Source organism: Sitophilus oryzae, unplaced genomic scaffold (genome assembly GCF_002938485.1).
Source record: "Sitophilus oryzae breed Bouriz unplaced genomic scaffold, Soryzae_2.0 scaffold_1297_pilon_pilon, whole genome shotgun sequence".
Lineage (NCBI taxonomy): Eukaryota > Metazoa > Arthropoda > Insecta > Coleoptera > Curculionidae > Sitophilus > Sitophilus oryzae.
This window is the reverse complement of record NW_022145945.1, coordinates 1,454,396-1,467,621: the sequence shown is the minus strand read 5'-3', so window position 1 is coordinate 1,467,621 and position 13,226 is coordinate 1,454,396. Positions and strand designations below refer to the sequence as shown.

At 32.6% G+C, this 13,226-nt stretch overlaps 2 protein-coding genes and 1 pseudogene across 2 annotated transcripts in view; all 3 read right to left on the bottom strand.

Moving 5' to 3' along the window:
• The window catches only part of LOC115874530, a 243,296-nt gene extending 237,906 nt beyond the window's left edge, over positions 1-5,390 (bottom strand). Inside the window, exons 1-2 of the mRNA XM_030889699.1 lie at positions 4,315-5,390; positions 3,788-3,827 (exon numbers count right to left, since the gene is read on the bottom strand). Of these exons, the coding sequence (XP_030745559.1) occupies positions 3,788-3,827; positions 4,315-5,188 (914 nt within the window). The 5' untranslated portion in view covers positions 5,189-5,390. The remainder of the gene's footprint in view (positions 1-3,787; positions 3,828-4,314) is intronic.
• Positions 5,391-5,935: 545 nt separating this feature from the next.
• The window catches only part of LOC115874529 (actin-histidine N-methyltransferase), a 76,218-nt gene continuing 68,927 nt past the window's right edge, over positions 5,936-13,226 (bottom strand). The window contains exon 8 of the mRNA XM_030889698.1: positions 5,936-7,840. The gene's annotated coding sequence lies outside the window, so the exon portion shown is untranslated. The remainder of the gene's footprint in view (positions 7,841-13,226) is intronic.
• On the bottom strand, positions 9,296-11,492 carry LOC115874464 (annotated as a pseudogene).

Below are 13,226 nucleotides of genomic sequence, written 5' to 3'. Positions count from 1 at the left end.
ACGCAGAGACCTTGGACACGTACATTTCTCTGTGTATTTTCTTTTACGGGTCTGGGTGGATACCGTGTTGCCAAGTTGAGAGTTGCTCGTTAAACAAATTTTCAATCAAACCTTAAGAGTCTATTACGCTGCACTGTTCCGTGTGTGGCCGAAGGAAATATATATTATATTTCAGAAATCTGCCTAAGGCTAAGGCTTAGCCCGATCCTGTCGTGTTAAGCCACACCCAAAATTCCAAACACACGTGCTTTGATTAAGGCTTGCTTAAGGTTTGCAGAGCTTCAGCATTTGTCATAAAATAGCGAGCAATTTGTTACAAAACCATATAAACTATATATCACTGTAATCAATCTATTAAATGCCGAACGCTTATTTTGCTACTTTTTCGGACTAGTGAAATGAACTCTTAAACAACTATCAGAAGTAGAATAAATAATAAATAACATAAAATAAGCTCAATAAAGACTGACAAATCCACAAAATTTCAAATCAAATTCAAATCTGTTAAATGAATCGTCAAACAGAACTGTCAAGGATCCCCACCCTTGTCCGTCTACCTTGCATAAATACATGGATAGCATTTTACTTAATTATACTTCCTTAATATTTTTTTTAAAAGGATTAAGTCCATTTATTTCTCATCTCGTTTTGATTAGTTTCATGTTATTATGGAAAACGAATTTAAATATCGTCAAAAAATTAATCATATTATTTAATTTTTGGTTTGTTCTGACGCGAAGCGATAACAGCAGATAAATATACCAGTTTCTTAAATTTACATACATACTGCCACTACTCGCTGACGAGTATTTGACACGCATCAGAAGATGGTCACGCAAGACGTTTTCTTTCATGAGCTTTACTGTGACTGAAAAGCCCGATACGTGATGTTATCTACCTACCGCACTCCGGACATTCAGAAATCTCATTGCTTTGTTGCCTCTTTACTTTTTGGTTGCCGCTGTTAACTGAGTTTATAATTCTTCTCCATTCTGTTCTATTGTGAGCTTAGTTTTCGTGGAAAATGTCCTTGTACCTTTTGAGTTGTCCACCGGGCGGCCTCCTCATACCGTCTACAAGCTCACCGTAAAGCAGAGATTTTGGCATGCGGTTTTCTTGCATTCTGCATACGTGACCAGCCCATCTTAAGGGGTATTTTGTAACCATGATTTCAATGCTCTCGCAGTTAGCTTTTTCAAGGACCGATACGTTTGAGACATGATGGAACCATCGGATTCTTAAGAGTTGTCTAATGTGTCTCTGTTGCAACTTGTTTAATGCGTTCATGTGTCGGCGGTGCGGCACCCAGGTTTCGCTCTGGGGATTATAATTATTGCTCGGTACACTGCAAGTTTCGTTTTTGTATTTTTGTCTTAAATTTATTGCCAACCAAACCAGCAAAATCAGAATAGCCAATAGCTATTTCAAGCATTGTTGATCGCTGCGTATCTGTGATACCAACTACGCGGCAACCTTCCTTCACACTACTCCGATAATGATAACCCAATTTGCCTGTCCCAATCGCCGTGGTCCGTGTGCCAATAAAAACTAATTATATAACAAACAACGGGCTCTGGTTTTCCGGCGTTTGACGTAAATCGCACATATTCGGTGACGCACGATGTGGCCTTACCGAGACCATCGATTGGTTAAGTTTACATCTTAACAGAGGCAGTAAACGACCTTGTACTTGACATTCCTTTTCAGGTTTGAGTGATTCTTTGAAATTTTTGAGTGAATAATCAGTAAAATCAATTTCTAGTTCACTAAAGCGTTTTAGGGGTGTGCAAATGTATATTTCTTATTTTAATTTGACTGTTTTCTTATTTGAACATAATTATTGTGTTCATCTTGTCTGCCAAGTCGAGCACAGGACAGTACCATGTCCTTTTTTCGAAGTAACTGAGTCTCACAAACTAATTCGTTTTCTAACAGATGGATAAATTGTCTGGATGTTTGACACTTGATGTCAAAGGAAGCTAGATAAAATCAAGAAAAATATATGTTTTCAAACTAAATCTTAAATAATTTAAAAAAGATTTATTCTAGGTATAGGAACGTATACTCAAGAAGTAACGAATTGGAAAACCTTTGCACTAGTGAAATAAAAAAATGGATTTCCGTTTTAAAAAAATGATTTATGATAATTTTTTAATCGCTCAATTCCATGACAGCTACCGCCATTATTATATGACATTTGAACAATTTAATTTTTGGAATAGATAGCCACAGGTCTTCTCTCTGTCACAGTGGCTGTGGTAATCATTAAATTTGAGTTTTAAGCTATACAAATTTTTTTGACAGGTCCAAAAATTTTAAACATTTTTTTTTCTCAAAAACGGTTAATGTTAGATATAGAGTATTTAACATCAATATTCATAGAATTTTACAGAGAATTTAAGTATGTAATAAAAAATAGGGGCGGCTATTTAAAATAAGAAAGTTGTCGTCAACTTCCGGTATTTCCGGAAGTGCCGCCATATTGAAAATATTTTTAATCGATAGATCTCGTTGTAAAACAATGATATGCAAAAAATCTCCGATCTAGATATGGTGGTTCTCTAGAAACTTCTAATGCACGCTCAGCCTGGGACTCCCTGAATATCATTATTTCTGCAATTTTTTTAAAAAATAAGTAAAATCGTCTCTATAAGTTACTGATGTCTCCTCAAGAAACGCAGCCAATCGTTACTGGTAACTGATGCCTCCGCTGTTGCTGCATGGGAGGTAACTGAACCTAATTGAAATGCAACGAGATGTTTTGGCGTGGGAAAGGTACGAGATAAAAATTCAGCAGCCGACATTCCTGACTAGTACTGTACTAATTGACTAAAAAAACAAATTATATCAAACGTTAACATCATCATTGTAACAACAACCTTACTTGTCCGAGTATTTTTTAATTTGTAGAAACAGTAGATATGCTAGAAATTAGTGAATGTTAACAGTTACTAGTAAAAACTCTGTTAGAAACAAACTTTTGCTACCATTCAATTTGCGCTCTCCTAGTAGCTAGCTGATGAAAAAATCACCCTTCATTCTGCCTCATAATCGACGAGCTGTAGCAAGTACATTTTCAGTTGTAATAAGATTTAGAACAATAGAATTGTTCTGTCAATCAGATACAGATTTAAATTGAGATAAATTAATGCTTAACTATCAAGTTATAGTCGTTAACATTTCAATGTCAAGGTTAAGATATTTTTAATACCCTGTTTATACCTACATCACCTGCTTTAGCAACTTAAAATAATACATTTTTTTATAATATTCTTATTACCATTAGGTACAATTTTATAAAAATAAATTCCTTAGACACTAATATATAAGAAATCTTACCTTTTATGTCTTTATGTGTTCCAGAACAGTCCTTTTCAATCAACTCAAGAACCCAAAACTGCATCAAAAGAATTATACCTATGGAGATGTAGCTCTTGAAGACTGGCAGTACAGACAGACTTAGGTAGTTTCTTCATTGAGGTCCAGATTCTGCGAGATATAATAAAAAAAACTATAAAATCTTATAAACTGAAATTAACTATGTTATAAATCTTTATAATATTGTAAAAAAAACAATAAAACATATTAAAACAATACTTACCTTTTCTATAACACTCGTAATTTTACACAGATACTTCTTTATTTTAAAAAACGATTCAAAAAGTGAACATTTTCATTTCAAAAAAGCAACAAATTCATAAAATATAAATACAGCATCAGCGCGTTTACCTAGCGCATTCACCATTTTCGTGCAAAAGACGATAAAGAAAATTATAAAATCACTTACCTTTCATTTGAAGATTCGAATGAGGATACATCGTTGAAAACTAAAAATAAAAACAAATATTATTATTGCATAAATAAAGATTCTAAAATAAGTTTTTTTGCTATAAACCGCCTGTGTACTGATAAAGAATCTATCATACAAAATTTAATTACCTTAGAAAGTGACAAAAATCAAAATAACAAACTGTTCGATTGTTTTTATTTATTTTAACATCTGACTAATTTTTTATTTATCCATTTTAAAAAAATCATCCCGATCCACACACACTTTTTTGAGCCACCCTATAGAAGTTAAATTATTTTCCTAAAATACAACCTCGTACATACTTTAGGTTTATATTTAAACAAAATCCTCAAGTTTTTTATTCTAGGAGCTACAGATGCCCTATTGCCGGACCCTGTATAATTGAAATGTCTATGGCAAACTAAAATTATTACCCTAACTAATTTTGTCTCCTTTTTTTTCCTATGGTATAAACATTTGTACATTAAAATCAATTTATTAAAATATCTAAATCTTTGACTTACCTATACCTGACGTCTCCTTTTTACCCGGCTTCTTCAGGCTCTCAGGAACACAACAGCTTGGTGTCTCTGGTATATTGAAGTTTCTCATACTACCCGCACTCGTTCCTGCTTCAACAACCTGCTTTTCTGGAATTTTATTTTTACTAGCCGCTAACTGACGCTGACTATACACTTGAAAAGTATTAAATCTCTTGTACTCGGCTAGTTCTGTCTTTAATTCCGTTATTAAAGCACGTTTATTATTTACATCTTTACTTTTTCCCTCAGAAATTTCATTTTTAAGACTACGAATGTGAGTGTCATCCCCTTCTAAGTTTTTGTTGTACTTATTTATACTTTGCTGTTTGTGATTTGCTATTTCTTTTTTCAATAGCATAGCATGCTGTTGATTTCTCAACAAAACAGGATCTGTTGCTGATTTTAAACTGCTAGTTTTCGAACTTGACGAAGTTTTATCTAAGGTAGTTTTAGAATTGTTCAATTTTTTAGTTGGACTCGGTTGACTCGAATAAAAAGATTTCGATTTAAATCTGGCTTTATCACTAAATTTATCAAGCTTTGTATCAACACTCGATGAAGAAGAGCTCTTAGGTTGTGGTTTTAAACACCTTGCATTGATAATCTGTGGTGTTTTGGATTTCTCCTTTTTCGTTATCTTGGGAGCTATTATTGTTTTGAGGACGGGCGGTTTTCTTTTAGGAAAATTCTTTGGTTTTATGTCATCTTTACTTTGTTGCAAGTTTACCTCAGGTATTTCGGACTTACTGCTAAACTCTATCACAGGATTGAAATGCTTAGTAATTTCGTAGTTTCTCGGAGCGGATTTTGGTTTTTGAGTAATCTTTCTCACTTTTTTCGGTGGATTTATGTTCATTTTTGTTTACAAACAAACCCTTTTTAAGGTTATTGCAATTAAATAATGATTAAACTGGGTTTCATAGGACAAAGATGACTGCGGTTACATGTTTGTAAGACACTTGATTTGAAAACGAACACAATGCTTTAGTTTAGGGATTAATTTACATTTGTTTGGAAATTTTTAAAATACTCGCGAACATTTCTCCGGCCGCGCCAAAGAGTTTGACAGCGATTTGAAATTTGAATTATTCAAAAGTGAAGTACGTTTTAGTTGATCGAAATCCTAAAATATGAAAGTAAACTTATTATTTTGAATATTTTTCTGAAGGATGTTATTTAAAAATATATTATCGGTCTATTATCTTCAGTTTTATATGATTATAAGCTTAGATTAAGATTATAAGTGGTTATTTGATAATATTTGTCTCTAAAAACAATATTTAAAAAGTGGTTGTATATAGAGTTGCCTATAGATTCCAGGTATAAAAACTCAACAAACGATAATATTCCATAAGTCTCTCTACAATTAGGTTTATTATGGTAGGGCAAGGTTTGCGTTAATTTTACGGAGTCAATCGAAAAAAATCGGCGTCACAGTGGCCTTATTAAAGAAACTTTTTACGTTAAATCTCACATTTTGACAAACTTTTATGTATTTTTTGGTTATATAGTAGTTGGGCCCAAAGAAATTCTCATCGATTGTCAATTCAAAGGCTACTGTGACGCAGTTTTTTTTAAAAGAGTATTATAAAAAAAGTGAATTTTAAAAACTTTTATTTGAAACCAAACTTCAACAAAAAAATACATATTGCCTATAATAAAATAATTTGTTAATTTAAACTGTTACCTTTCAACTGGAAGTATTAACTTTTAAGTTACGGAAAGTTGTTGTATAAAGATTTCAGACAATTTTTAATCTAATAGATTTTATTTTTCCTGGACATTCAAGAACAATATCTGAAATTAATATAAGCTTAACCTCAAACTTTTTAATTCATAAATCACGCTGTATATCATTAAAAACCTGAGCAAATAGTAACAAATATATTTTGAAAATAACAAATAAATGTATTTTATTATGGTTAGCATAATATTATATCACACTCATAAGAAAAACGTTTTAAAATCAAAGAAAAATAAATACACTACTTACAACCTCTTTCACAACAATATAGACTTAATTTCTAACAATTACAATTTTTTTATCATGATTGAATAGTAGGTAATGTAGAGGGGGCCTTTGATTGACATTTTTTTTTATAGTAACTGCATCTTAGTATCGTGATGTAAATATAAAAAAATAAAATAATATTGCTAATAATCGAGAAAAAAAACGGCATCATAGTGCATGGGCTTTGAAACGACAACCAATAATAAATAATTTGTCAGGCCGGTTCCTCATTATATCATTTATTATAAGTTAGAAAAACTTAAAAGTAACAACTTTTATTTCTTATCTTTTTCCATGTAAATACAAATTTTTGACAAGAATTATTATGGATTGTCCATTGCAACAGCCACTGTGACGCCTTTTTTTTCAACCGTATGTTATTGTATTATTGAAAATATGTGATGTTACAAACACATAATTTCTACAAATTTTGATAATTAAAAATAAAAGTTGTGTTTATATTAGTAAACACGTGTTGTTTGATGATTTTTTTATTTATATACAGTGTGTTCAAGATATCTGAACACAGAAAAAAAGCGATCAGAGTTTCCCCGACATTTTATTCTTAGTATAAAAGTCTACGTCTCACCAAACTGCTATATGTATTTTTAATATAAGCTATGTTTTTTCGTATACCATATGATCGAAAAAAAACGGCGTCAGAGATGGCTCAGAAATAAAAATCGCTGTCATTTTCTATGTAAAATTATATGGGGAATGCCATCGATCGTCATTTCAACGCCAACTCGTCGTCGTTTTTTTTTTCGAACATACGGTAAATATAGAAAAGAAATGTTAAATTTTTAAAATGGAATTTTACGTTTTTGAAGTTCCCTTATAGAACATTCAGATAAATTTATTAGTAATAAAGAAATTTTAGAAACAAAATAATCTCTTCTGTCTTCAAATATCTTGTACACCCTGTAAGTATATACATAAATCTATGCATTTCAACTTGAGATATTTACTGTTAAATCTTAGATCAATTCTCACAATAGTGATGGAGATGTATAGTATAATCGAAAAAAAATGACGTCAAGTAGGATTGGAAATGACAATCACCATATAATTTTACATACAAACAGCGATGTTCATTTCCAAGCCAACTATGACATCGTTTTTTTTTTCGATGGTGTAGTATCACTATTTTAACTTACTCTAAGATTTTCACAACACTGAATTTTATTTTTTTACTAAATAGTCAGATACAATAAAGATAAGAATAAATAGAACAACGCGTTTTTTTTTTGCTTTAGACACATTGCCAAGCTTTCTTCGGTGTGTAATAAATAAGATATCATAAAAAAAATAAAAGATCATCTTGTATAGCCTGTCAAACAAATGAGGGAAGATTTTGACAGATGACATCCAAAAAAAATGACAGAAAATACAGCTTGCCTGTGAATTAAAATGATAGACACAACTGTCAGTGATAGGGATACTCCGGTTGGCAGACTAAAGCAGTATTGTAAACCACAGCCAAGCTTTCTTCGGTGTCTAATAAATAAGATATCATCAAAAAAATTAAAATATCATCTTGTATAGCCTGTCCAACGAATCAGGGAAGATTTTGACAGATGACATCCAAAAAAATGACAGAAAATAGAGTGCGCCTGTGAATTAAAATGATAGACGCAACTCTCAGTGTCATGGATACTCCGGTTGGACAGACTAAAGCAGTATTGTAAACCATGGCCAAGCTTTCTTCGGTGTGTAATAAATAAGATATCATAAAAAAAATAAAAGATCATCTTGTATAGCCTGTCAAACAAATGAGGGAAGATTTTGACAGATGACATCCAAAAAAAAATGACAGAAAATACAGCTTGCCTGTGAATTAAAATGATAGACACAACTGTCAGTGATAGGGATACTCCGGTTGGATAGACTAAAGCAGTATTGTAAACCATAGCCAAGCTTTCTTCGGTGTCTAATAAATAAGATATCATCAAAAAAATTAAAAGATCATCTTGTACAGCCTGTCCAACGAATCAGGGAAGATTTTGACAGATGACATCCAAAAAAATGACAGAAAATACAGTGCGCCTGTGAATTAAAATGATAGACGCAACTCTCAGTGTCATGGATACTCCGGTTGGACAGACTAAAGCAGTATTGTAAACCATGGCCAAGCTTTCTTCGGTGTCTAATAAATAAGATATCATCAAAAACATTAAAAGATCATCTTGTATAGCCTGTCAAACGATTGAGGAAAGATTTAGACAGATGACACCCAAAAAAAATGACAGAAAATACAGTGCGCCTGTGAATTAAAATGACAGACACAACTGTCAGTGTCAGGGATACTCTGGTTGGACAGACTAAAGCAGTATTGTAAACCGTGGCCAAGCTTTCTTCGGTGTCTAATAAATATCATCAAAAAAATTAACAGATCATCTTGTATCCTGTCCAACGAATCAGGGAAGATTTTGACAGATGACATCCAAAAAAATGACACAAAATACAGCTTGCCTGTGAATTAAAATGACAGACACATGTGTCAGTGTCAGGGATACTCTAAACAAACTCTTGGACAGACTAAAGCAGTATTGTAAACATTTAAAAATGCCAATTTATAATATTCATGTACATTGAAACAGAAGGTACGTACAGGGTGTCTCATTTTGATGTGTTTTATGAGGTACAAAGCTAGTACAAAGTTATGAGATAAGCGAGATACGAGGAGACTCAAAAAATGCAACAATTTCAAATTTGTCCTGTATTTCAGAAACTAAGAAGGCTAGGACAAATCTGTATGTAGCATCTTTAGTTTCATAAAAAATAGCACACTAACGTAAAAACTGCAACTTTGTATCTCATAAACAAGAAACCTCATAAAACACACAAAAATGGAGGACACACTATATTCAAAAGTTCTTCAATCGTTTTTGTAAAACTGGGCTAAACACTTTATAAGCATTTTTATTTTAAAGAATTAGAATTAGTCATAAATACAGTACAAGTAGATTTTAATGTTTTCATATTAGAACTCGTACAGAGATCAAAAAGGGTAAATAAATTTACACATTGACAGCTCAATACTGGATACATATGCCATATTGTTTTCTTCTAGGAGAAAAACCATATGGTTTTTTTGTGAGTAGTAAGTGGTAATTCGTCTTACAATATGCAGTAGGAAAGAATTAGAATTATTCATAAATACAGCACAAGTAGATTTTAATGTTTTCATATTAGAACTCGTACAGAGATCAAAAAGGGTAAATAAATTTACACATTGACAGCTCAATACTGGATATATATGCCATATTGTTTTACTTCTAGGAGAAAAACCATATGGTTTTTTTGTGAGTAGTAAGTGGTAATTCGTCTTACAATATGCAGTAGGATCTCCGTTATTTACCAAGTTGATCATTTCTCTCACGACGGACGGCCTCTAAATTTTTAGTTTATTGTCTAAAAAAAATAACAGACCATTATAAACCCCTAATATATTCACATTAAACCTTACCCCAAAGACGATTAATTTCCCATTTAAATTCCATAGGAATTGCCACAAAATAAAAATGTATACTAAACTTAATAGTTTTCTGACAATTTTAAAGCTTTGTTTATTCAAAATCTAATTAAAAACTATTCAAATCTCCATTCTTAAAATTACCTGTGTTAGTTTTTTATGAGGTTGGAATTTTGGTATTTGATCATTTTAATTCTGTACCCACAATAAAGTTTTAATAATATACTAAAGAACACCAAAAACAATCCTATTCCACCGATAATATTTACTTGATGATGGTAAATTATACAACTTAATAACACAGATAGACATGTATCTATTGTACAAAATATAAACATTTGTCCTGAAGCTGAGCAAACTGACAGAATAGTTACGTCAACTATGAATTGTGGATAGGCAAACATAAACTTAAATGATTCTAAAAGACCTCCATGTTGTAGTAAAGACACTAGTGTAAAAATACACGAAAAAGAGTTTACAAAACACATCATTTGTATGGGTTTCATTTCATAAGTTTTAAATAATTTCCCTTAATTTGAGGTAAAACTGTCAAAAGCTATGTAAGAGCATAACAAAATAACTCCACAAAATGTCACTGTGCTCGTGGCTCTATCATTCCCAGAATCTAACATAAAAAATAACATTCCCACAGACAGAATAATGGCAGTCACATATTCGTAAAATTCGTATTTGGTTTTGGAAATTATTTTACCCATTATCATCACAGGAATAGTTTGGCTAAAACTTGATGGGGGAACGAGACATATTTTAAAGCTGCATACTGGCACCAAGGACTCATGATATTTGAGAATGAGTAAAATACGTATTTATATAAAGGACGTCTATGCCTGGGCTGTCTGGTACATATTAACACTACAGCTGACATTGCAAAAGCCAAAATTCTATTTACAAACACTAAGAACTGTGAATCCTTAAAAATACCTTCTTCTCCGTTGGATTTTTCGTACTTTTGTGTCTTGTGTCATTACTTTTTCTTGAAGCACTCCCCAAGACAAGTAGAAATTTGTAGGCCAAAGAAATAAAATAATAACAAAACGGCATCTTGAAAAACGGTTCTAGATGTTTTAGACCCATGTGTATTTGGATTTACGAGCAATAATTCATCTTCACCAACATGATCGAATTATACCTCCAATCGGACCTCTTCCACTTTTATTTAAATAATTCGTCCTGATTACGTATTTATATACACACACCGGAAAAATCTAGCGATATCATTTTATTAAAGTTAAAAATAAATGTTTTGAATAAACAACCACATATTTGTAGGCCGATTCTTTCTACTTCGATTGAAACGAAGTAGTCACACTAGTTATTTCTAAATTTGGGATATTTTCAGAAGTGTTTGTGCATTTTTTGTCAAATGTATAAAAAGCACCTAGCATCAATCGTTCGAATTTAACCTGTACTGGCTATGTTTTTATGATAACTGGCCAGAATTCATTCAAATAACTCTGTTTAGTATTAAACGACATTATGGAGCGTAGACATCTTAACAGAGACGAAATGCTAAGGGCCATGGGTATGCTCGAAGCTGGAATGCGCCAAATCGACGTAGCTAGAGCATTAAATACAACGCAAAGTGTAATATCGCGATTAAGTGCACGCTACCGTGAAAGTGGTGATGTTGCTGAAACGCACACAGAGCGACATCGCATTACTACCACTCAGCAAGATCATTTTTTAAAATTAAATGATCGACGCCGACCAACTCTTACAGCACCGGAGCTTAGTTTAATTCTCCAGGAAACACATAATGTAACCGTTAGTCCTGACACTGTTCGCAATAGATTTAAGAGAGGTCAACTTAAGAAGCAGACGCCCCTGGAGAGCTCAACCCTTAACGAGAGGAAATCGAGAGGTACGATATTTGTGGGCTCAAGATCATGTTCAGTGGTCGAATGAACAATGGTCCAATGTTCTCTTCACGGATGGTTCACGCTTTGGAATTCTTGAACTCCGTTGAACGTAAAACGAACTGCCAACTTTTCGACCAACTGACTTTATAAATGCGAGCGTTCATTTCATAGCGTTGAACATTTTGAACGGCAACTGAACCTCAACTGAACCTCAACTCCCGAGTTTATAAATCCAGCTTTAGGAATTTACCGAGTGGTTAATTTTAACGGTGAATAATTTTTGAAGGAGTAGGTTTATCGAAAAATTGTAAGAGACCTTTTTTGTAGAGCGTTTAATTCTGTACAGGGTGGGTCAAATTCGACGCTTTTAAATGGAAACACCCTTTTCTATAGGAGATAGACGAAAACTAATATCGGTGTCTGGAGCCCAATTTTCATCAAAAACATGATGGTGAAAACCGCACATCAATATCTGTTACCGTTTCGGAGTTACGGGGTGTTTTTCAAAAATGTGCATTTTGAACAAATCGCTGTAACTTTTTTGCTATGGAAAATTTTGTATTTCTATGAAAACATTTCCATAGCACCTTTTTACGTAGAATTTAATCGTTTAAGTATAATTTTTTTAAAATTAATAATTTAGGAGTTATCAACTGAAAAATTGATTTTTTATTTGGGACACCCTCTATATTTTTAATTAACTGAAAAGAATTTAAAATTACCTTTCCAAAAATATAGCACACTTGATATTTTGTTATAATTCCCTTCGAAATATAAAATTTTTAAAAGTTCGCCACTTTTAACTAGTAGGCTTTGGACCCCTTATTGATGATATGCCCTTAATGCAACTCGAAAACATATTTTTCCAGCAAGACGACGCACCGCTTTTGAACGCTGAAGTTATCAGCAAATGTTTGCAGCCAATTTGAAGAATAATTGAATAGCTTACCAAGATCCCAGCCGTTGGTCGTCGAGGCCGCCTGACTTAGTGCCCATGGATCTAATCCTATGGATATATTTGCGGAAGAATAAAGGTTCCTTATTCTTCAGTATAATCTAGACAAGAATTAGAAATACTTAGCAGTTATGAGAGGGTATCTTTCACCCCCACTGAGTAATGAATTCCGCGAAAAATGTTCAAAAATTGCCCCGTCTGTCCATAACAGAAGACGGTCGATATGTCGAACACCTGTAGCAAAATCTCATGTCTTAGTTTGCTGTTTATTTTTATTGTTATTAGATATAGTTTAAATGCGTTGACGTTGGTTTAATATATTTTAAATTGTTATAAAACTCTGCATCTCTCACAGCAAATATTATTTTTGTTTTAATTAATGCTCACAGCTAGATTTTTTTTGCATTACAGCCGGTGCTATTCAAAGCCTACTTATTTAAAGCGGGCGAATTTTTATATACTCTATATCTCGAAGAGGAATCGAGCAAAATATCAAGTGTGTTATATTTTTGGAAAGGTAATTTTAAATTCTTTTCAATAAATTAAAAATATACAGGGTGTCCCAAAAAAAAA